The sequence below is a fragment of the Erigeron canadensis genome, chromosome 5 (assembly GCF_010389155.1).
Source record: "Erigeron canadensis isolate Cc75 chromosome 5, C_canadensis_v1, whole genome shotgun sequence".
NCBI classification, from domain to species: domain Eukaryota; kingdom Viridiplantae; phylum Streptophyta; class Magnoliopsida; order Asterales; family Asteraceae; genus Erigeron; species Erigeron canadensis.
In genome coordinates this window covers 5,127,687-5,153,936 of record NC_057765.1, presented here as the reverse complement: position 1 = coordinate 5,153,936, position 26,250 = coordinate 5,127,687, and the positions used below count along the sequence as shown (strand labels likewise).

The window sequence follows — 26,250 nt, the reverse complement described above, 5'->3', positions numbered from 1 at the left end:
GATACAGTCCAAAAAGAGTAATTTGAACGACTTATAAGGTTGAACTGCCGGTGGTAACCAGAAAACTAAGAAAAAAACCTAACAAAATCAACTTGACTGCCATTTTCAAAGTAAACGAAACCTTACAAGATTGCAGAATTTAATTACAAGTTGGATTTGTCCCCGAAGATTGTGGATTTTCAAGTATTAAACCTCTGAATGTAGAGAAAAAGTCGGAAGTAACCTCCAACAGAATCACAGGTAAAGGGACTTTAGGTTCCTTCCTAAGCAAACAACAAGGTGCTCCATATTCTAGCAGCCTACAGTAACTTTTGATAGGTGCTCATACTCTTAAAAGAGCTATACTAGTGTGCAAAAGGTTATTAGAAACCGCCACATAAATAGAGAAGCAAGAAATCCAAACACTCGTTAATAAGTTGTGACCTATTTATAACTACAAAGTCTTAAGTTACTTTGCGGTTTATGGGCCATCTAAAAGGTCTGGTAAGAGGGTGTTTCAATCTGATTATTTAGAAGCAGCTAAGCAAGCATCAAACATATCAATCAATCATGATAACAAGATGGACAAACTTTCATACGAAGCACAGAAACTTGAAGCATTCAACATGATCAAGGTATGTAGCAAAATCAATCAGACATCTATGTCCATAAAAAACTGGCATCTTATTATCAAAATAATCTTGCAACCATTATAACAAACAATAAAGGCCACATCAGATCAGCTTCCTTCAGATGATCCCAATCAGATTACAGAGGGCCTGGAAATACACCATTCTCCCTCTGTTCATTCCACCTGTCAACCTGAGCCACCATTAAAAAAGAGTTATTTTGATAACCTGCCCACAATAATCTAAGTGTACAAATGAAAGGAATACGCAAAAGATTAACATAATTCAGTAAGTAGAGGTGGCCATCTGATCCGAACTAGTAAATGATTTAAATTGGATTATACTTTACTTTATCATTAAGGGGTTATGTGGATGAAACTAAAAAGTTTTGGAAGACAAATATAAATGATTAAATTCACAACATTTCCCATGACTTGGGAGGCCTGATAGCAAATGAACCACCCCACTAATTCTACTATTCGATTCTTGATGACAAGAAATAGGCACAACTTTCAGGTTTACATCAGAAATTTACCAATTAGTTGAATTAATAAATTTCAGTATACGCCTATCACAAAAAAAGAAAAAAACAGATGGCAGTATGAACCAACTTGTGGATTCACATACTGAGCTTGCAGAGATTAAACCTCATATGCATGATCTCTTCATGTAAAAATGAAACGAAATAATGATTTTGATGTGGAAATATCAACCCATTTACTAATGATTAGAATGGTTAATTTTGAGATATGTTTTATTCCAAATGGATAAATTAAAAATAGCTTTATAATGAAACAAACTACATTAGTAATGAAACAACATAACTTTGTGATCGTATTTGGCCCACTGATTATTCTACAAAACTTGAACAAAAATATTTGTTTTCATCACTTACCAGCTTGGTATCACAACTTTTGAAGAGAAGACAGTGGTATTAAAAAAAAAACAGGCCACGATAACTGGCAAATCAGACAATGTGCTTGATGTACAAGGATCGATATATATGTAAAACACTAGGATAAAACTCACCCATTCACCAGGGCAAAGAGAACGATAGAACTTAGCAAACTTCTCGCATTCAGAAGCATCATCACCCTTTGCAGCTACACATCTGCAATTAATCATATGTTAGCAAAAAAGCAGTTTGCTTCAAGATGTAAACTCAAATATCAGCTTGTGAAGGTATAAATTTGGATGACACCTTCAAGGTAAATCAACATACTCATGAGCAAGTTGGACTTCTTGTTACTTGTTAGCAAGTGTCACATGAAATAGACTCAGATTACAGCTTGTGAAATAAGCAAGCATGTATAAGCTCAGGAAACCAGAAAAACAGAACCATATCTAGTACTTCTTATTTCCTGACTAAAAATTTACCCAGTAGTAACTTTTTGAAGGTTTCTGATCACGGAAAATACTCTTTTAACTTAGTCCGATTTAAGTGACATGCTTGTGTTATCTCAACTAGCTGATAGTGAAATAAGTTGGCATTCAATTAAAAAGATGATTACACTATATAAAATATAAGATAAACTTATTTTATCACAAGTCCCTTGTGCATCTTTGACACTCTTACATAATGGTAGATTTTTTTTCTTGAACTAGAGATAAAAAGAAATATCTAAAATTAAACACACGTAATGAAGTACTTAAAAAATCATGCATCCAACAGAGAAGGTAATTTAATCTGTTGCGGTCTAAGGATATGTTCTACTTTCTCAAATGCAACGAAAAGGACTATGTTCATAAATATGGGTGTGTAATACGAAATGAGTCAAAGATTCAGAAGGGTTAAGAAAACCAACGTGTGCTAAGTGCCAACTGTCTTGGCATATGGTGGGTGTGTAGATATAATCGTCTATAACAACATCAACAGTACCCGATCCCGCTATGAGCGAGATATGAGGAAGGTGTGAGTGAGATGTAACCATTTTTACCCCTGCCCGAGGGTAGAGAGACTACTTCCAAATTATAATCATATAAACCAAAACCATTTAGAGGAATAAATTATCTCTTGTTCCAAATAAGACACTCTGTCGACAAAAACGAAGTATGGAAACAGCAACATAGTCATTTGCCTGTTTGACATATATAGTGTTCTACAACTTTGTACTTTTTTATCATGTCACCAAGTTTTTTGGTTTTACATTTATTCAACTTTCCTATATATTGTCAGCAACTAAGCTTACGCTAAATATCAACTGGGATAACTTTAAAGATATGGAACACAATAAAAATAACTCAAGTAGCATATTTAGACTTATTTCATTGTATTAATTTTTTACATGGTAGAGATACTACAGTTCGGCAAATGTATGTCTAGCAAGGCTAAAGGTTGTCGTGTCATAATAGCTCATATTAAAGTACTACTGACCTGTGAAACTCTACATAGCGCGTGAAACAGTGTCGGCTTTGGTTTGTTGTTGGGAAACGGTAGTCACCTGGTGCAGTCTTCAATTCGATCTGAAGGCAGTACGAAAAATAATAATAATCATCCAACATGACACTTTAAGAGTAACAATATCCAGGTGGACCAAGTGCAACACTAACTATACTTGAATTTTCCAAACAAAGAGTCTATAAACGAAAGTCGTCAAGACTAACTATACTTAAGCAACACCTAACAAAAGCCATCAATATATATATATATATATCTCTAGACTAGCATCGACAGCAGCATAACCAAACAATAATCTTCATATTTCTCCATATGTATAAAAATGACGTATATCGTCAATACAAACAACTAACAAAAATCCTAAAAACATATTATTCAAGCTAAGAACATTTCTCAAAATTATTCTAAACACATGATATATAAACGAGTCATCGACACCCCTGTCCGGGGTTCCCGGAAAAGTCAAGCTTTTGACTTTTTTGTCCGCGGCCTAACCGGTAATTCCGTGGCCATCCCCCGGGACCTTCGGAACGCCTTACTATTACTAGGCCACGGCTTATAACCACCATATATAATCAACAAAAATAATATCATATATATATATATATATAATCAAATAAAGGGATCTAAAAAAACCGCTAATCAATAAATCGCAACAAGAAAGAAAAAAAATAGAATAGAAATGCAGATTATATATATATATATATATATATATTGACGGATCAAATATACAGAAAATAAAAAAGAAAATAAAAAGTTAAAGATTAATCAATAGAAATATAGAAAGATTGAATCTTTATAATTTATTGAATGAATGTTACCTCATCAGCCATGAATGTTTTTTGATTTGATTAGATTAGATATGAAATGAAAGAAAAATGAAATCGCTTATTTTGAATAAATAATAATAATAAAAATAAATTTGGGGGAAAATGTTTCTTTTATTTGGTGTATTATAAATTTAAGAGAAAATGTCACAAATGGTCCTTGTGGTTGTTAGTATTCGCATTTTGTCCCCTGTGTTTTTTTTTTGTTACAAACAGTCATTTGGCTTTCCTTTCTCGTTGCTAGTAGTCCCTACCTCTAACTTCTGTTAGTTTTAACCGTTAAACTCCCTCACGTGGTATGCCACGTGAGGGCATTTCGGTCCATTTTGTTTTCAGAAGGACTATTGGTAATAACACATAACAGTTTTTAATTAATTAATAAAGATATATATAAGTACACATATAGATAAGTATCTATATATAAGGTATGTATACTTTATATCCACAATCACAAATCTATATATGTTCACCATCACTGCCTTTAGCATCATAAGAGAAAGAAAAAAAAAAGACAAAGACGAAGATGATGATTATTAGAGCTGTAATTAGTGGGTGAATGGACTGGAAGTTGCGGCCAGTGTTGGCGGCGATCTTTTCGCATCTTTTTCAGTTTCTTTTGATGGGTGCGATGGCTGGGCGGTGGTGGTGGTGGGGATAATGGCGATGGTCGCGTGATGATGGCCATGTGGTGGTGGTGGTTGTGGTGTTTGTGAAAGATAAAGGTGTTAGGTTGCGATGATCTCCTCTGTCGTGTTGATCTAGAAAACCTTCTCCATATATAAGTTTTGAAAGAAAGTAAGCACCACCATGTTCAACTTATTCCATATCTACATCGTTAGATTGTTTTTGGAGCTTTTGATAAGTGGGTTGGTGGTGGTGTTATAAATTAAAGAGAAAGTTTCAATCTTTTTTGGTTTTCATTTCTATGTTTACTTTGAAATTTGATATCCTAACATGAATACTGCTTGGATATATATATGTGAATATGTATATATAGTCAGTTTGTTTTTCTTATGTTTTTCTTTTAATTTGATATATATATATATATATAGGGTGGGAATCAAATGAGAACACTTAAAAACTATATTTTGATGCATTAAAAGTCGATAAAAGTGACATGGTGCACAACTAATTATCATTATTTAAGTGTTTAACAACACATCGATCCGTCAAAATCGAAAAAATCACGTTTTTTGTTGGATGCATCATTTTAATTAATATGCATCCAAGATAGATGCACAAAACAAAAAACGTGATTTTTTTTATTTTGACGTATCAATGTGTTGTTAAACACTTAAATAATGATAATTAGTTAAGCACTATGTTAGTTTTATGGACTTTTAATGCATCAAAATGATGCTTTTTAAGTGTTCTCACCGTTCTTATTTTAAAAGTGTTCTCACCGGAGTGTTACCCTATATATTTATATATATATAACATGGATATGGATATGGTTTATATGCTTTTAGGATTAATTTATGTGGGTTGGTTTTTATTATAGGATCTGAACTTGAGATCGATTTAGGATATACGTATGATTTTTTTTTAATTAGATATCAAATTTGGGTTTTAATTCTTTTTAGATTATTTATTTTTTTCATCACCAGATTTGGGGACTTATGGGTGTTGTTAATGATGATGATGGAAATGAGTATATTGAAGATTGTTATTGGATATTGGATCTAAAAGAAGGGAAGAAAGTGTGTTTTGTATTTAAATGGTGGTGATTGAACACTTCCCAGGTGATGTAAGGGTCAGTGATAAAGATGTTCTTGTTGATAATGAAGATGATGACGGCTGAAAGAAAACAATACAGGCTTTAATGGTAAAAGTCTAAAAAGCCCTCACATGGTATGCACGTGAGGGGTTTAACGGTTAAAATAAACAGAAGTTAGTGGCAGGGACTGTTGGTAATGAAAAATAAAAACCAAAGGACTGTTTGCAACGAAAAAAAAACACAAGGGGCAAAATGCAAATACCAACAACCACAAGGACCATTTGTGACATTTTCTCTAAATTTAAAGACCAAATAAAAAACACACACCCATCAATTATCATTCCAATTTTCATTATTCTACAAACTCACTCACTCTTTCTCAGCAAATGGCGTCTTCATAATCAAAAAAAGAATGTTCACCGACCTCGTCTGACCGAAGATGAGATGAAAACATGAATCATGCCTGATACCAAAGAGGACACCCTTCTTCAAACTGAACTCTCTAGGGTCATGGGTTACCTACAAGAGAAAAAGGCGACAATGCGAGCAATAGATTGAGACAATATGTAACACCTGTCATTTTAAAACCTGGATTTTCAAAAACTTTTGCCTAACGGCGCTTAAAAATGCAGAAAAACAGAATCCTTAAAACATAACTAACCCTTAATGGATAGTCCATTTATAAAAGTGGTATTACAACATTCATATCAATAAAATAGTATAAGATAATCCAGATTTGGCTCCTTCATAAATGCAATTATAATCAATACATAAGTCATATTAAAAGTAGTCAATCATCATAAAGCTAACATAAATGACTAAGCGGGAAAACTGAAGGTCTTCTTCATAGCAACTACCCACCTCACCAAGCTAAGTCTTTCACTAGCTCAACCTGCTTAACCTAAGGGAACAACGTTTTTCAAAATAGCAAGTGTTAGCTTTAAAAGCAACTAGACGTAGGCTATGTGACATAAGCCACACACATTTAGGGATGTGGGGTTGTGTGTAGGCGGCCATAAGACCTTACATGGGGACCTCACACCCGACTTGATGGGTAGACCTTTCGGTGGTCTATCATCGTCGTTAAGGAAAGACAAAGTCGATCCAAGTGAGTATACCATTTGAACTTTGCGCGTGTAGTGATTAGTTACTCCACCCGGATACACTCAAACATAACTATGCCACAGGGAGGTATCTAGATTCCCACACCACGTGACCACGTACACACTAGCTCTAAAGAACTAGCATGAGTTGCAAGTTGCGATTTAGCGTTTTTTTGTTGCAATTTCCATTTTTTGTTGCGATTTTCATTTTTTTTATTGCGATTTAGTTGGCTATTTTGTGATAATCCGAAAAAACTTGGCTATTTTGGTACAATCGCAACGAAAATTGGCTATTGTCGCGATTTTCTCTAAAATAAAATATTTTAAGTTTTTATTGTAAATGTTTGTTAGATTAAATGAAAAAAAAAAAAATTAGGAGAGTTGAAAAAGTAATGAATGCCTAATAGAGTTGAGATGGTAAAATGAGTTGAAGAGATGTGATTAGTGGAATTTAGGAGGTTGAAATTTTCAACCACACGACTCCGTGAGGCCTCATTAAGAAAACATTGGGTGAGTTAATTTTTTTGGTTAATATGGTCATTGGTTGCGGTTTTTTGATATGGAACTTGACTTATCATAAGAACACCAAAGATCTAGATACAATGAAAAATAGTGGCCATACCAGTTTTAGTTGAGTGGTAGGAAACCTTGTCTCTTAGTTTAAAAATCAAAATTCAATTTATGATATTGGTTGTTGTAATATATTAAGAAACTTCAAGAACAAGAGTAGAAATGGTATAACATTTGCCGTTAATTCATTTTAATTTTTTGAAAGGGAAATGCTAAGGGCTATATTTAACGTGCATAAAAACACTTGTATCTTCCATATTAAAAGTTTACCCTTGATTTAATGGTAAATATACAAATAATTTTTGCACCTTAAATACAGCCCTAAAGACTGTATTTATACAGCCCTAAAGATTGTATTTAACAAACCTTTTTTTTGAAATTAATGGGTCAAAATTGATGACTTTTACTAAACTAGCCTTGTACCCGCGCGATGCGGCGTGGTATAGAAAAAAACGCTGGTTAAGTCGTGATACCGTGTTATTACATGAATGTATGATTCATATCAAGTGTTTCTTAGTCCGGCTGAAAGTGCAAACCGCCGTTGTTGTTTTAAAGTGAGCGTTTTTATGTTGATTGATTATTAAAAACAGTAACGTATGTGTGTTTTTTTAGTATACTATATGAGCAACTATAGGGAAGGAAAGGAACACATGTAAGAGTTTTTTTAAGGGTAGTTTTGGAATTTTAAGGATAAAGTGTTGGATGGGATAAAATGTTGGATGATAGTATAGATTAAAAGGGTAAATTAGATATTTTAAAGGTAGAATGTTAAATTTTAGGGGGTAGTTTGTTTATATAGATACTAGCCTTGTACCCGCGCGATGCAGCGGGACATAAGAAAAAAATGTTGGTTAATTAACGGTACCCGCGCGATTACCGGATTACCGTACCTATGGCTATGTGTGTTTTAGACAGCAGAGACGACGGTTTTGGGGGGCGGTGGCTATGTGTGTTTAGAGGGAGGCGGTTCTGAGAGGATGTATGTGTGTATTTTGTTCTGGGGGATATATGGGTGTGTTTTTTGGTATAATATGTGAGCAACTTCAGGGGAAAAGAAAGGAGACAAATTCGGCGTAAGGTTATCTTAAGGGTATTTTTGATATTTCAGGATTAAAGTGTTTTGTGGTAGTGTAAATTAAAAGGGTAAAATAGGGAATTTAAAGGTAGAGTGTTTAATTTGGAAAGGGTAATTTGTTTATATAGGGTCATAGGGAGTATAGATAAGTATAGATATAGATAGATGGCAACGATAGTTACAATAGCTAAGAAAATTGTTCACTAAGATTTCATAGGGAAATCCTCTCATCATAAGAAAAAGGGATTTTGTTATTCCCAAAAACAATAAACTTTCTACACCATAGTAATGACATTTGAAGATGATGAAACTTTTGTTGCCCAATAATAGATGCTAGCTTATGGCTGGTAAGAGAAATGATGATTTTTTAATCTTCAAATCCCAACAAAATGAGATGCCAAATTACATGACTGTATTGAGCTATTGGCAAGTGAAAGAAATCTTAGAGGTTCATAAGGCTAACAAAAATATAACTGTGTTGTCCAAGATAATTCCTAGATACTCCAAAGAATCTTGCCTGGAACGAACCTGTTTCACATGATAAATTAGAGGCAAACCAAAATAATGATATTATAGAATGTATTTGCGTTTTGGTTAAATTTATCAAGGAAGAATTTTAAAAATGTAGATAGAAAGCATATACCAGATCAACGGAGAAGTTCTCAAAAAACTTCCCTATGACATAAACGATAAACTTAAGAGCCTGCTGGAGTGCTGGTAACTCTTCGGGAGCCAGTACCGAGCCACCACCTAAATCATGTGACAAAAGAGGTAAAATGTCATGAACATGTGAGTCGAGTGAAGCTAAATAATCAGCCTTTTATTGTCTAAGAAAAACGGAAACTTCTACATCACAAAAGCATAAATTTAAAAAAAAAAAAAAAGTGTTACTAAAGAAACAGTTTTGCAAACATTCATGTAAACTTAAAGCCTCTACCTTTGATGGTATAAGTGTATAACGCAGTTGCTATTGAACTCGGATTGTTGTCGAAGCTCGATGTATTGTAATCCCAAACTTCGTTAAACCGAAAATCGTTCATGTCACCCTAGTTTTAAACTTTTCATGTATTGTTTCATGTATATCCTTAATGGTCAAATGGGTAGAAAGTCATTGCAGTGTGTATAAAAGATGCATAATAACCTCACATATTTTTGCATTCATCAGTTAGGATAATATAGCCATTAACCAACATTTAGAGCATTAAGTTAGCAAATTAAAAAAGTTTTGCCGATAGCCCCCAACCCATGAACCCATTATGACAAAGTTGAAATATGCCATTTGACCCATTATCAAACCACCCACTTTAAAACCTTATAGGATTTTACATGAGCAACGATGCAAGCCTTGTGGGAGTACATTCACCAAACAGCTTCAGGATTCAGGCTGGTGAATCCAGAAGGATATTCGAGGTGGGGCGATGAAGGGTATTTTAGGTTTAAAACGTGTTTCCAATTATATAAGGAAAGCTAGCTCGGGTTATATCAAATCTGTAACGTGTTTCCCATGCCGACAGTCCTTGCTAGTTCACCAAATATAAAACCATATTGTTTCCCATAATATTGATATGGCATAATGTTAACAGCAAAACCCTTCTACTGTTTCTGATTTCCAAGAATTATATAAGATTGAAACTTATGATTGATCGTGCTAGCACCAACGGTTAGGATCCACGGAGCCACATTGCGCGTTGTCCGTGGGAAAGAGCTGCTTACATCAAATGTATAAGTGAATCAGCAAATGTAACTTTAGACTCGATAAAACGATCAACTATCTAAAGTATAAAGTACAAAGAAGGTCACAAGCAAAAGCTCCTCTATAACAATTGGCAACATAACCAAATTAGTTGGAGCCTTATATATATATATATTACCTCAAACGAATTTTGCAACATAAGTGGGTCAGGTAATGGTTCTCTTATCTAGAATTTATGAAGAAAACAATATATTTAGAATTTACATATCAAAGAAAAATATATAATTAGTCGTAGAAACTTACATAGATGAAAACCTAAGTATACCAATGAAAGTTTTGAAGGAAAGTGTTTCATGTCAAGTCAAGTCAACAGGTGCTATATATCTACTGTCTTCCAATATAGATGATGTTGATGGACGACGATAACTGGGATGTTGGTGATGATTAATACGGCGGTGATGGATATGGACGAAGGTGGTGGTGGTGTATTCCCCGGTTGGTGGTCGGTTCAGCGATGATGGACAACAATGGCGAACTGGGAAGTGAACGTTTGTGTTAGTAATCAGGGGTAGTTTGGGAATTATGTAAAAAATGCTATGTAAGTGGTTGATAGGAATTATTTCTATAAATGCTTGGCTTGGGTATACGCAGATTCAAGTCTGAGGAGGCAGGATTTACCCCTATTGATCGTTGTGCCTTCGGGCGGATTAGTAGGGGTTTTTTCCCCCATCAGGTATTTGAAATAGGCAATTCTACTTCGAGGGAGCTCTCTAACGCGGACCCGGTTAAACAACGTATGTTAGACCTCCCACTGTTGAATCGCGACACGAAATTCTCAAGCGAAATTCACCTTTCAAAAAAAATGTAAAAAATGCTGAAAGTCTTAAACCCAATACTTTTTATAAGGGTTTATAGATTATTCCAATCCCAAAGAGCAAAACATCATAATAAATTATAAAATGTTTCATACCTGGCTTTGGAATAATCAAACTACGAGTATTTATTATTATTATGTTGCTTAAATAAACAGGCTAAAGATCCAAGTCAATAGTGACTAATTTGTCTTATGAATACCTCTTTGATCCCATTCATCTTTGAATTAATCGAACAATTTGTTAGTAGTATACATGTACGTTAAATAAACCTGACTCAATATAATTACATTTTCAAGTCAATACTATATATAAAAACTCCAACTCTAATCAAGTTTTAGCCATCTAAACTACAAACTCTTAGAAATGCAGAACAAATCCATCCCACGATCCCAAAATTCGTTACCATTCTTTGGTATAGTGAGGGAATCTTTCAAAATAATAAGAAAAAATAAGACCTTGTTGTTTCCGGTCCTTATTCTGGTGTTTCTTATATATTGTCAGTTAGATTTTACACAGTACTATGTGTTAGGACCAGTCGAAAAGAATTTTGTGTTGGAGTTAGCAGCATACCCGACCACTCTATACAATCTTGGTCGTAATCTTGATATTGTTACTTATCATGGCGCGTTCGATGAACTTCTGGAGATTCTACTTGTTAAACACTTGCATCTGCTCTCCTCTTTAATCCCCACACTATTTTTCTTGGTTGCAATTGTTCTTTCCACTTATGAGGCTTACACTTACAAACTATTAGGCCCCAAGGAAATATTGTTGAAAATAGGAAAATGTTGGAATAGGGTATCTTTAACTAGCTTTTGCATGCTCTTAATTACTTTTGGCATAATGTTTATTTACTTAATTTATTACGCCCTAATCTCCTACTTGGATGTAAATTCATGGTCTACAGTCATTTTCTTTGGAATGATTACTATTACCGTCCCATTCTGGTACTTTTACTTGGCTGCACTTTGGATGGTGAGTTTAATAGTTTCGGTTTTAGAGGAAGGTCCAGGCGGTTATAAAGCAATTGGAAGAGCAGTGGAGCTAATGAGCGGAAAAAGGCTACAAGCGTCGCTAATGATGGTTCCTTTCGTTGTTGCTAGTGCGGTTGTTTATCATTTGGTTCATGTCATCGTTACAAGCCCCACATTGTTCCAATTTGATCGGATGTCCTCAAATGGGCATGTCACAAGATATTATCTAAACAAGAACGCACGACTGACAATTGAGATTTCATTGTTAAACGCATCAGATTGCTTGTTGAAACTTTATATGTTTGTGGTGTATACAGTTTTCTTCCATGAACAAAAAACAAACCTTGACGAGAAGGAAGTGAAAGACCAGTATCTTCCTGTTGTTGCTAGTGAAGCTTAGCAAACTCAAGCATGTTTACCTTCAACATACATTATATTTAGTAGTAAAAAATTGGGCGGATGACATATATATTTTCGATATATTTTCATACTTGTACCAATAATTATCTATATTTTCCATTCTTAATAATCACAAGCTGAATGCTACAATTTCTCATCTATATTGATATAAATGTTACTATTTTATTTTCATCAATCCTTGCACACCAATAGTCTATGGGCTAAAATGCACTAGTGAAATGGGTTGTTCTTTGTAATGTTATATACAGGTAATCGTATCATTCCGTTTACATACCCTTATGCCATATAGGAGTATGAGAAACCAAATCCATGTGAAATTAGCCACGAGTTCTAATGTATGGTGATTAACGACTACGGAACAAATGACACAATAGATGTAACAAAGAATGGATAAGAAACTAAATATCACATGATGGGCCTCAAAACCATATATCTGATGATTGTGTGCTAATTTGGTGTACCAAATGTATTCGACCAGAAGATATGACTTATAAGAAACAATTTGCCATAGTTATATAAACAGTTATGACATGTTTAAGATCATATAAACAAGTTAACAGTCAGAACGACAGGGTAGAACCAAAAATGAAACTAAAATCAGATCCATGATTCTGCAAATCTAAATACCTTTCATAACACTGTATAAGTTGCTGGGGTTAGGGGGTACATTTTCTTGAATAAACAGGGTAAGATCTGCATATAGCACAAAAGCAAGACTGAAAAAAACCTACATTGCATTTGTCTGTCTGTTCAGGTTCTAGAGTAAGAGTGGTCATACGGTTGTCCTCCCCATTGTGGATTGCTGCCTGGACCAACTGGGCCAGGGTGGGGTGCACCATAAGGCACCATTACCGGCGGTCTCCATTGTGGATTGCTACCTGGAACAATTACTCCAGGGTGACCTCCACCAACACCCATTTGGACATGATGATGATTTCCGTACCCATCAACATAGCCACTTACACTAGTATGCATATGAGGTGGTGGAGGTGGTGGAAGTGGTCGAGAATATGATTCTTGCGTCATATAGGGCCCACCGTACACGTTTGGTGCTGCATACAACATAAGATTAATTTTAGGTAGGAAAGTACGGCTTTTATTCGATATTTGGGACTGAAATCAAGGGTCATCTATCTGAATTCATTATTTGAGTTATTCATTTATTATACATTTATACCATTCACCTATGTTTCCATTTTGTGGGTTTCATTTTAAGTCTCATTGCATGAAGGATAGGTAGCTTAACAGGTCAAAGCAGATTCGGGTTAAATGAGCATTGTTGACCCACAAACATCTTTTGTACATTTAAAAACCTAGTTAATTAATATTGTACCATATGACTGCAAAGTATATCGTTACAGTACAAAATTCTGAAGTAAAAGATTAAAAAGGTTGTATGCATTAAAAATACACTTTGGCTGACTTTCAAACAATTGAATAAATTTTAATTCTTGTCATGGAAAATTATTTGACCCATTTGAGATAAAATATAATCCAAATCAACCCATTCGTAAATGTAATGGGTTTAAGATTGCCACCTCTAGTTTGCATTGCATAGAACAAAATGAAAATGTAGAATGGCCTAGCTTAAGAGAATTGGAGAGAATGGGGAACAGGAATTAAAGGGAAAGATATACCAGTTGCTTTCTTCTCGGCATTCAAAACCTCAGCTCGTAACCTCTCCACCTCTTTTGCCATCCCCACAAGATCTTTCTCCAACACTTCCATTTGTGCCACTTTCTCCATGTTTAAGCCTTTTTCATGCTCAAAAGTCAACCTGCAAGAGCACAAAGATACAAGATTAATTTCAGGCCAACTATTGACTTTGAGAACACTTGGAGTTACATAGGTTGAACAGAATTTTGAAAAGGCAAATCTTTACCTACAATAGATGAACCTAGCAACAAACAACAGACAAGTTGGGCACATAAAATTAATTAGGAGGCTGTGTCACTTTCTGTGACTTTTGACCAGTTTGACTAATTTTAACTCGTTTTATTTGAAACTAATTCGTTCCCTTGATTTAAACATTTATAGGTAAAACCTAACCTGAATTCACTCGTGCATAAGTAACTGTGGCAAAATCAACACCTCTAAATAAACAATTAAGAAAAGGTTATAGCCAAATGTTGTTCACTAACCGTAACTTTTGGTGTTCCTTTCTCAAGCCATCAAGTTCAACTTGCAATATGGGTAAATTTTTCACATCAGCACGGATCTTTTCCAATTCCTGGGTAGCCTTTGTAACTTGATCGATCAGCTCCTGTCTAGTTACGACTAAAGCCCTAGCCTCAGTGTGCGCCTTCTGTAGCTCCTTCTTCACACTCTCACCATCCTGAAGATGAACCTCCATTTTTGTCATTTTCTCCAAAAATATTCGAATCTGGAGGTCACTTTCTGTCTGGATGCTTCCTATATGCGCCCTGAGTTTTTGAATGTCTTGTTGAGTGGCTGCTAAGTCTTGCCTTAAGGCCACATGAGCAGTTGCTAGTCTCTTGTTGTCACTAACAAGCCTTTCTAATTCAGCTGACTGAGCCACTAGTTTGCTATCTCCACGCTCAGAGTGTTGTGACTCTATGCCGTTTCCTACAGAGTATAACCCATGGCGGATCAGCCCGTCAGTTTGGGTCGATCGGCTCCCATAACCTGGCAGTCCATGTCCTCTTGCAGACATTTATCTGTCTGGTGAAACCCTTCTGCAAAATAAGGGCCATGAGGAACTGATCTTAACATAAACCTGGTTCATACTTTTAATTTACCTGTTTGACCCGTTAAATTTGAACTGTAGCCAAATCGACCCATTCAGAAGTAGGGTTGATTAGCAGTTTAGCACCTCTAGTTCAGAAAATTCAAACCCTACGACTTAAGCTCTTTACATATATTTAATAGCCAAGATTATCGTCTGACTACCTTTTATTCATGGCCAGAACTATTATTAAAGATCCTAAGAGGCAAACAAAGATTACTAAATATACTTCCACAGATCTTTCTCCATAATCCAGGTAAATAAATATACTTCTTTCAAAGTATGAGAATCGCATGACGACATGACACACTCCAGCAGAAAGATTTGAAGAAAAAAAAAAAGAGTACATCACCAACAGAATAGTAGCAAACAGCATTATATAGTTTTAAGAAATCAAAACAAAAAATAGATGCAGCTAATTTGTAAACATGATGACTCTGAGTCCATTTAAATCTAGACTTTTACCTCAGTAATGCATAAAAGCAATACCTCCTTAAATTGATAAGCAGAACACCTGAAATTTTATGATCGATTAAATTGACCCAATAATCGATCTTAGATTTTCTATTTCTGTATGAAATGCTAATATAACTAGTCATTTCTAATTCTAAGCCTTGATCCGAGAAGCAGCGTTGCAAACTTTTATTAGAAAACCATCTTTAGATATATTTTAAATAAAACTTACATTAGAATTTGCTTCCTATTACGATTAAGTTACTAGGTCATCATGTCTACATAAGCCTATTTATATAGCTCTTGTATATCGGATTCATTCAATACAATCAAATACAAATTATTCTTTGTGATTTATTAAAGAAACTAAAAAACTTGAACCTGACATTATAAGTAGCTGCTTAGTTTCTAGCTTAAAGTTACAGCTTTGGACTTATATCTTCAAACTTTCAAAGTCAACCATTCTCCTAAGATATTTCTTTTATAGACAGAGAACTACACACATACAACCACCTAATATTTACCTCAAATGTCTCAAGTGAGACTTACACCGACCACCTCAAGGTTGATGAGTCACCCCAATGGCCAATACTGCTAGGCCCAGGCCCTTTAGTAACTACCATTCTTCTGAGTTTTGCAGAAGAAGTTATTTATCACATGCAATTTTATGTAGCTACAGTTTATAAGTTAGAAAGCTATATGAAAGAACTGCAACATAACATACGACTTTCTTCCTGAAACTGCTAAATCCATCATAAAACTTTTGGTATGTCCATATTAGTGCTTCATAAGTTGCTAAATATCCCTATGTCAGTAGGCTATAGGCATGACACTAATAATATTATCACGGGAATTGCAAACCAAAGTAGCTTCAATTTCAATGCAATACATCCTGCTAAAAGAGTAAAAGTAGAGAACTAATAAAGTTTATAGAACAGATGAACTAATAAAAGTATTTATACAGCTTTTCACTCATTTCTAAACAAGATTGTCTCTCAAAGAAATTTACAACAACACGATTGTATGTCAAAGAAATGTAGCACAACACTCAAGCTTTGGAAATAAATCGATGGATGAATATCTATAATCCCTTATAAAACATATTGGTCATCCTGTTTTAGGAAACTAAGCACTTTTTTCAATATCCCCAAACTACCCCTAAATTAATAACCCTAACAAATATATTTAAAATAGTTTATATTTGCACCTTATTATTTTCGCATATAATACTCGACTCATATTTAGAATGAGAACCACAGTTAGATGCCTTATCGCCGCATCTCATGAAAGTAACCTAAACAGCATATTACCGTTACGACATCTCACGCATTATAAACCGTTACCGCTGCAATGCGCGGGCACCCTTCTAGTATAAGCATAATAAGATTAGAACCATCTCTAAGGTTTCCTAGTGGTAAGGCATCTTGAAAGTCTCGAAAAGAATCTCGTGACAGACAGGAAATAAGTTTAGGAAACGGACATGAGAGGACTAATAAGGCCACATACATTAAAGCTAAAGCTCGAGTTCCCCAGGTAGCCTGAACAAGGATCCCTCTCCGTTATACCACCTAAAATTTGAGTTCTATGAAAATCTTCTAGTTGATGCAGTTTCTTAAGCCAAATAGGCTAAAGAGGTCCATTTGACTTTATCAAATGCAAATGTTATTAAATACAACTTTTAAACTAAAAAAGAAACTCTTCGAGCCGTGATTAGCAAAATCCATAAAATACAACCATTTCGAAAAATGCTGGGTATGTAAAATTATATCCTTTTATCCTACATTTCACTAAGTGTGCTTTTTCAGAAACGAGCCAACGAGCTGAGCCCGACAATGTTGGCACACTTGGTACCAAAACCCAAGCACAATTCAGTTCTATTCTAAAACCAAATCGAAATACGAAAACTCGCGAACTAGCCCTGAAACTCAAACTTTAAAGTACAAAACTTTATATATCCACATTGGTATTTCATGTTATTTTCTTTTCGGAATCTTTACGAATATAAAATTTTATATTTTGATCAGTATCAAACAATGCAATCCCTAAATTTTGAGCAACTTAAGATTATTTATTAACAACCTAATTTCAGTAACAAGAAATTAAATTTTCAAAATTAGGTTAAAAATTACAAATAGGAAAAAGAGACAAAATTAAGACAAAAATTAAGAGATAAAATTAATAGAAAATAAAACTGATCAAAAGAAGGAATAATATTATACTATTATTATAATTATAATAAAAGAGAAGAGAAGATATAAAAGGGTTACCTGCGAATGGAAATAAAAGAATTTGATCGGAAAACAGTGGCGAAAATTTGGAAGTCTTCGGAAGTCCGGCGACCAATCAAAATTCCAACAAAATTCTGTTTGTACATTTTTTAGGAAAACTTTTATGTGATATATTGTATTTTACTCGTATTTATTTTTAAGAAGAAAACAATATTGAATTATTATTATTATTATTATTATTATTATTATTATTATTATTATTATTATTATTATGACTAATTTTCAAATAAAAACAAATCCTAATCTCTCGGGATGTTCCCAGTCTTCCCAAGAGGGTGTTGGGCATGAGGAAGACGTGTCTTGAGGGTACAATGTTTACTCCGATTAATCGTCATCATTTGACGTATTAATAGAAGGTTTGCTTCCCTCCGTGGTTATCTGAAAATTCGAATAACATCTTCCCAAAAGACGTAAGTATCGATAAGTGGGAAAAACAAATTCTGACCATTCAAACGTTCAAAAAAATTATCCTTTACCGGACATAAATGTAACACCCCAAAGATTTTAAGGTAAAAGAAATTAACCCCTTTTTATAGTTTTGACATTAAATTAATTTCCTAGTATTTTATTTTTGGATATGGGGTTAATTTAGTTGGAACTTTAGCGGATAGCGGGTAAAATACCCACAATTTTTGAAGTGGGTCGTGGCACCCCCAAAATGTGCCAGCCACATACTATTTTCTTCAAACTCATAATTCCACTACCTTCATCTTCATTCCCTCATGCAATTTTCTTTCTATTCTTTCCAAAATCAAGTGTTAATCCTTCAAATCCAAGACTAGAAATCATCCTAACAATCATCACCATCAATATATCTCCATTCAAGAGTTTGAAATTTAGGGTTTTGGTGATTTTAGGTGGTGGCCGAAATTTAATAAGAAAAAGAGAGAATTTTGGGAATTAAAAACCTAAGTTGTTATCTTCCAATGTTGAGGTATTGATTTCTATTTCATTATTTCTATTGTTATTGAGAAATTAGGGTTCATGGATGAACCACTTTAGGGGTTTTTACTAGAATTTGAATTATGGTTAATTTTTCCCCAATTCCTTAGTTAACCTAGTTGTCATTGAGTTATATGATGTATTTGATTATGAAATTGATAAGGTTATGTGATAATTTGAGTTTATGAGAAAATATGAGTTTTTGCTAGTTAATGAACTATGGATGAAAATGGTAGGTTGAACTACCTAATGTTAATCTTAAGAATGGAAGTAACTCAATGACAAATGGGTTGGGTTTGGGTTTAGGAAAAGGGTAGTGATTGAGTGTGACTAGGTTGAACTAGTCATAGTTGTGAATGTAAGCTTATGCATTTTACGGTATGATCATAGGTTAAAGCTTGCTTGTGCTTGATCGTTTAGCGTTATTGTCTTTGACGCGGAGGAGGTGAGTATATTTGCATACCTTTATGTATACGTTGGGCCAATTACCATGAGATGTGAATGTTTCAAGCATGGTAATTGGTTTGGCGTTAAGCCCATGTGGGGCATAGTTATGAGGCCTAAGAACCTCCGGGGCCTAAGAACCCCGATAGTTGATTGATTGAGGCCTAAGAACCTCCGGTGGCCTAAGAACCCCGATAGATGATGATGATTATGTTTAGCTTATATGGATCCATAATGTGTTTATAGTGTACAAAGTGAGCATGTAAATGTGACATGACGGTGTCATAGGTTACATGTGAAAGTCTTTGCACTTGCCTTCCTTCGTGTTCGTAAATGTATGCAAGTATATTCACTAAGCCTTTGCTTATATTTTAGTTGTTTACCCCTTTTATAGGTAGTTCAGGAAGAAGGAACTAGTGTGTTTGAATTGGAAGAATTGGTTAGAGCTTGAAGTTGACCTTTGCAAGACATTTGAATGTATTAGGTCATTCTTGGTTGAATGACACACTTTTGTTTTAGAGGCTTAGTTCATCCCACCTCTTTGGCTCTTGATACAATCTTGGTGTTTTGAATCTTGTGGTTATGTGTCAAGTTCATTTTGGGTGATGGTAACTAGTCTTGTTAAATTTGGAAGTCAAATGAAAGTTTTGGGTTATGTGATGAAATGGGTAATATGCCCTACTTATGTTGAAATGTACACGTTATCTAATGTAAGCTTATGAAACGTTTGTTCGCTTGATATGATCTTATTTGAGTCAGTAATAGTGCTTGGGATTGTTTGGAATTGAGTCGAAATGTTGGAAAACGTCAAAAGGAGTGTTTTTGGTGTACAGCAGAAAGCACGGCCTTTGTGCAGAGGACGACTCTTGTGGACGGCCTCGACGGCTCTTGTAGACGGCCTCTGCAGGACACAAGAGCCGTGCTCCTCTGTAATTTTTACACTTTTTTTACCGAGGCTTCGTTTGATCTTTTCGGGTCCTGAAACTCGTATAGTAGTCTATTAACATCATTTTAAGAACATTCCAAGTGTCTTTTCTTGAATTGGAACATTTTGATTTTTCTAGTTGTTCAATGTGTCAAAAGTACGAAACCTGAAGAGGACGGCCTTTGTGCAGAGGACGGCTCTTGTGGACGGAATAGAGTCGATCCACTAAGATATTGAACAGCGGTGTAGGATCAGATCCCAAAGATAGTAAGTCTTTCCTTTCGAGCCTCTGCAGGACACAAGAGTCGTGCTCCTCTGTAATTTTTACACTTTTTTATCGAGGCTTCGTTTGATCTTTTTGGGTCCTGAAACTCGCATAGTAGTCTATTAACATCATTTTAAGAACATTCCAAGTGTCTTTTCTTGAATTGGAACATTTTGATAATGGTTAAAAATAAGTATTTTTAACTCCTTAGAATTTTACTTTTTGAATTAATATATAAAAAGATTGTAATAGTATGTTGAAAATTAAGAAAAATGAAATATGCGAATTAACCTAATTATCTTTAATGGATTTGATCGCTACCAACTTTTAATGTTAAATTGCACCATCAATCTTATAAAATATTTCTATTATTCTTTTAAATCAAATATTTTTACATTAATTACCCAAATCATTTGACGTCGTCAATACCATCACTATCTGTCGTCGCTATCATCGCGCCGCACCATGCTATCAATTAAAAGCACCAACATCATGATCCACTATTATTTTTATTTATTTTATGCAAATCCATAATATATTAATCAACAAAGCACAATCTGCCAATGTGATGTTAGCCCACTTGATAGAGCTCTTGCCTCTTAGGGTAGAGGCTAAGGTTTAATTCTTGACATTAGGATAGTTTTAAGATTATTTGGTGCATTAGTTTTTAATAATGTATTTACCGTTAAAAAATATATATATATTTTCGTAAACTTAATACAAATCAACGAATCACCTATGCCCTATATAAAGATTCAATTATCAAATTCATGTCCAAATCTTCCTTTTTACCATTTATTCTATGGAGAAATTTATATTTATCCAATTTTAAACCCTTGATTACATATAATACCCAATGAAATTTTAAAAATTTTATATTTACTCAACTTTAAATAATATTCAATTGGATATATATGAAATTCTTCCTCTATTCTATTATGGAAAGATTTCAAATGTTGGATGGATTCACTTTTTTTTAATACGTGGAAAAGTGTCTGCGCATTGCGGCGGTGAGATTATAGGGGTGCTAGGTCATAGGAGTTGATAAGTCATAGAGTGTGATAACCAAATGCTTTATCCGTACGGGCTCCGCCCCCGCATTTAAAAATTTGTCGAAAGTATGTCAAATTACATATCTAATGAAAAAGCATGAAATTTTAAGAACACGCATACAATTTTTATAATTTATGGATATACGGTTTTTGAGATAAAAGATTTTGAATGAATTAGATGAATAAAATGATTTATGGAGGAGAGAAAAAAAATGAGTGGTTGAGATTTGAGGAGAGAGAAGAAAATGAGTGGTTGAGATTTTAGGATATTATAAGTATATTAGCTAAGGATATTTAAATTAATTAATAAAGAAGAATGGTATTTTAGGTACTTCAAATCATGAATTGAGATTTTCAAAAAGAGCAAGATGCTTTATAAAATAGTATAAATATAAATATATTTTATTCAAATAAGAAATTCTCATTATAATTTAGTGTCGTCTTCTTCTTCATTGGATATTTATGTAGACCCTCTTATTTTTCTTCAATTAATCGATAGCTTTGAGTTCCTATGACAATAGCTCTAACATTTCAACACCATGAGCAAACCCATAGTACTATTTCAAAGGAACCGCATGAACTACTAATCTAATATAATGCCTTTGCTAACCAATCAAAAATTTTTAACCACATATTATTCTACTTCTAATCTTACATTACTAGGAACGGAGCCACATTGAAGCCTGGATGGGCCAAGGCCCACCCTGAGAATCTTTATTATAATGTTCTACTTTGTTAATATATTTATACTACCTATCAAGAATGACTATGACCCATCCTGAATAATAGAACCCTTACAAGAATAACAGGTAAAAACAAAAAAAAATATATTATCGTTAGGCATGTGCAATGAATAATTGAACACGGATATGAAAATTTTGATCCAAATAACAAATAACTATCTTAAGCAATAATAATAGTAATCGATTAACAATTGTCTCCTAAATGAAAACTTGATAAGTTTTATGAAAAGCAGTTTTATAACCATACTTTATTTGATTAATAAATTGTGTTATACACTATAATTAGCTAATCAGCCCGGTTTCGACCCGAGTTAACTAATAAACGTTTTGCAAATAAATCGAATAATATCCGGGTAGCTTTAAAATATGTTGTTATATTAAAATGTACAATAACAACGTTAAATAAGTTGAAAAGTTGTGATAAATTATTATGTAAAAAACAAAACAAAACAGAAACAGTAGTTGTGTAGTTGTGGACACACGTTAAAACACATTCGGTTGGCAAAAACAAAAACAAAAAACGTTATCTTGAAAAAAAAAACACCATAGTTTTCGGCCTATTATAACAAAAAAAATAAGGTGATTAAAATATTACATAATAATGTTACATTTAATAAAAATCTATATTAATGATACATATTAAAAAAAGAATATTTTGAGTTTTAAATAAAAAAATATGATGATGTCATAATTAAATTAAAAGAATGTGTGATAATACAATATTTAAAAAATCTAACCCGGGCCTTTTAATTAAATTTGTAAAAAACAAATGTAAAAGAATATATGTAATTTTTGTTATTGATAAATTATAGGTTGATATGAAAATAGTGAATTCACTACACAATGATACATAAAATAAAAATACCTATTACATTAATAAAAAAGCATTTCATAATATTATATAAAAGAATTTAAAAATTTCTTTGTTTCAAATAAAAGATTAAGAATTTAAATAAGCATTATGTGCGGTTGAAAGTCTAATGCTATACAAAAATGAGAGAAAACTCTTTTTTTTTTTAAATATGACATCATAAATGAAATAAAAGCTTTTTTAAAAGTTATGTGCTTTTAACACATAATAATATTTCTAAAAATACATTTAAAAAATAATCCTTAGATTTTGTTTTTTTTTTCTTTTTCGTAATCAAAAATCTATTTTGTTAATGCAAATTAATTTATTAGTTTTTAAGCATTTAATAATTAGTTACAGGTGAATTAACTTTTCATATAAATATCTACAAATTAAAATAAAATTAGATTGAGCTATCAAAGTTTACTTTATTAAGCTTGTTAGTTGTTAATCTCTGAAATATGTCGATATTATTACAATTAAAGTTAATGAGTTATTATAGTGTTTTTAACTTTTTATTTTGAGCGGGTTCTAAATCTTTATAAATATAGTATTGTTAGTTTAATTTTTTTGATAGAAACGTATTTTTGACCATCTCACCTAAGACATCTGGGTTTTTGGGACCGACCCTGTTGACACTTGTTTATGTCTAATAAATTATTTGACACACCCTGACTTAAAATCCTGATTCCGCCACTATACATTACACGAATGTTTGGGATAGAACCCGACCTTCTCGAAAAACCTCTTCTCAATTCATCTTTATAAATGTGGGAGGTGAGACTCAAACCTAGATGAATCTTATAAAAATTAAAATTTTTATCACTGGACCATCAATCTCATTAGCTAACCAATAGATTAATTATTAGTTTATATTTGTTAGAGGTTTCTAAATTTTCTTTAATTCTACCAAGATACATATACAGCATTTGAAAGTAGGTTATTAGAATTTTTTTTTAGTTTTAAACCTTTCATATACATAAATGAAAATCATTGTATAGAAAACTAAAGTTCGTTTAAAAGTACTTGTTTATTAGTCGTGACAATCTTAACTGCACTTATTTGAATCCATGTTTTTTTGACTGTGTTTCGACACAATAGAGAGGCTATTTCAAGAAAAGTTTTCCACAAGAATCAAATTCTTCACCATTTGTATCCAAAGGTAGGGATTTTTACCTTGATTCTATCCTAATTTGTTGCCATTAGCTTGGACCAAAAGTGAATGTAAAACACCACTAACTAAAGTGTTTATCATTAACCGTAAAACGGTAATCCTTGCACAATTTACACATGTTAAATTGATCTTTATACAAATTACACATGTTAAATTATATATATATTGATGATGTTAATAATCAACAAAAGGAAAAAGTTTTCAACTCTCCTCATTCCAAGCAAAGAATCATGCGTTTGGCATATTTCTTTCTTTTTAAAGGAATATAATATCATAATAATAAAGTTAAATAAGAAGAGAATCCTAACTAATATGACAAAAATAAAACAAAGACTACAAATTTACAGGACTGCCCTTGCCATGATCATAACCATAATATGAAAGATACCATTTAACAAACTTTTTCAACCCGGTAGGCAAATCGGTAGTCGGGTTATACCCGAGTTCCCTTCGGGCCAAACTGATATTCGCATGTGTAAATGGAACGTCTCCATTTCCAGGCATTTCAACCACATTTTTCTTTGCTTTCATCTTCAAATTCTTTTCCAATATACTCACCAATGCGGGTACGGTAACGGGCGAGGTATTACCCAAATTAAAAATCCGGTACATGGCGGGTCCTTTTTTCTTCCCACCCGACCCGGTACTCTTACCGGCAGTATCCAATGAAGCCACACACCCTTTCACAATATCATCAATATAAGTAAAATCTCGGGCCAAGTCAACGTGATCCTTCCCACGGTACACCGTGATCGGTTTACCTTGTAATATATTTTTCGTAAACGAAAAATAAGCCATATCGGGTCGGCCCCACGGACCATAAACCGTAAAAAATCTCAAACCGGTTATAGATAACCCGTATATATGATTATACGTGTGTGTAATTTCCTCCCCGGCTTTCTTGGTAGCCGCGTAAAGCGAAGCGGGCTGGTCCGTTACATCGGATTCTGAAAACGGAACCTTCTCGTTTAACCCGTAAACCGAACTTGAACTAGCCCAAACAACCGCGGGTTGTGGGTCTGATTTTTTACATTGCTCAAGCAATGTAACCAGACCCGCAATGTTACTATGAACATAAGAACCCGGGTTTTCCATCGCGTAACGCACTCCGGCCTGTGCCGCCAAGTGCATTACGTGTGTAAAATGAACAATATTAAACATTTTTGCCAACAACACCTCATCATTAATGTCACCATTAACTATAAATATTTTATGAGCTGTAAGCATGTCCTTACGTGACTTTTTCAAAGACGGGTCATAATAATCATTAAAATTATCAATCCCCACAACCCCATCCCCGCGTTTTTTTAACGCGAGCGACACGTGGCTTCCTACGAAGCCCGCGGCGCCAGTTACAAGTACAGAAAACCCGTTATGACGACGGGTTTCTGCAGATGATTTTATTTGTTTCTCCCAATGTCGACCACCCATAATCATTCGACTATGAGAATTAATGAAGCTTTGGAAGCTGATATATGATGCTGTTATAGCAATCACAAACAACACACAAAAAAACATAGTACTTGTCGAAGCGAAACATCGGCTGAATGTTCTTCGGTCGGTCTTGAGCTTTCCGGGTGTTGAAGGGAATAATTCTTCTTCCAAATGTGGGGCCATTGTATCGAATTTGCACGATAACGACAACAATACTCAATCCCGTCAGAATATTATATGAATGTATACTAGTGGTAAAATTGGATAAAATTTGGTGTTAAGTTGAGAGTGATATATTTTGGAATGGATTTGATGTTTAACAAAATACAGGTAAAGAAGGATACCTGCTGAGTTGAAAGAAAGAGTAAAAAGGGGTTATATAATTCTGCAAGGAATCCGCGTGAAAAAGCCAGCTAATTGACAGATATGCATTTTCAAGGAAATTACAGGGGTGGAAAGTGTAAATTAAAATAAAATAACATAAAATAAATGTGTTAAAATAAAGAAATTGTTTGGAATATAAATAAAGAAAACAGCTAAGAAGCGGTGGAGTGGACTGTTATTGAACATGGTTACCATGTTGTATTTGTAAATGAAATTAATGTCTAACCGAATTTTATATTTGATATATATAAATCTTATAAACTTAGGAGTACAATACTAAATTACTAATA

General features: G+C 33.8%; 4 protein-coding genes across 4 annotated transcripts; 1 reads left to right on the top strand and 3 right to left on the bottom strand.

Annotated features, from left to right (window-relative positions):
* Positions 1 to 550: 550 nt before the first annotated feature.
* Positions 551 to 3,935, bottom strand: LOC122600533 (cytochrome c oxidase subunit 6b-3). Its single transcript, XM_043773262.1, has 4 exons — positions 3,828 to 3,935; positions 2,983 to 3,071; positions 1,638 to 1,719; positions 551 to 801 (listed from the first exon to the last, which is right to left on the bottom strand). Exons 1-4 carry the CDS (start codon positions 3,837 to 3,839, stop codon positions 748 to 750), a joined length of 237 nt encoding a protein of 78 aa, XP_043629197.1. The 5' UTR covers positions 3,840 to 3,935; the 3' UTR covers positions 551 to 747.
* A 7,294-nt stretch (positions 3,936 to 11,229) lies between these two features.
* LOC122601054 lies at positions 11,230 to 12,240 on the top strand. The gene has a single exon (XM_043773831.1). It carries the CDS (start codon positions 11,230 to 11,232, stop codon positions 12,238 to 12,240), a length of 1,011 nt encoding a protein of 336 aa, XP_043629766.1.
* A 606-nt stretch (positions 12,241 to 12,846) lies between these two features.
* Positions 12,847 to 17,826, bottom strand: LOC122600245 (protein FLX-like 4). The gene is made up of 4 exons (XM_043772932.1): positions 17,727 to 17,826; positions 14,402 to 14,956; positions 13,898 to 14,037; positions 12,847 to 13,312 (listed from the first exon to the last, which is right to left on the bottom strand). The coding sequence occupies exons 2-4, from the start codon at positions 14,932 to 14,934 to the stop codon at positions 13,011 to 13,013; spliced, it is 975 nt and encodes a 324-aa protein (XP_043628867.1). The 5' UTR covers positions 14,935 to 14,956; positions 17,727 to 17,826; the 3' UTR covers positions 12,847 to 13,010.
* Positions 17,827 to 24,356: 6,530 nt separating this feature from the next.
* Positions 24,357 to 25,912, bottom strand: LOC122600509 (UDP-glucuronate 4-epimerase 1). Its single transcript, XM_043773237.1, has one exon. It carries the CDS (start codon positions 25,757 to 25,759, stop codon positions 24,476 to 24,478), a length of 1,284 nt encoding a protein of 427 aa, XP_043629172.1. The 5' UTR covers positions 25,760 to 25,912; the 3' UTR covers positions 24,357 to 24,475.
* Between the last annotated feature and the right edge of the window lie 338 nt (positions 25,913 to 26,250).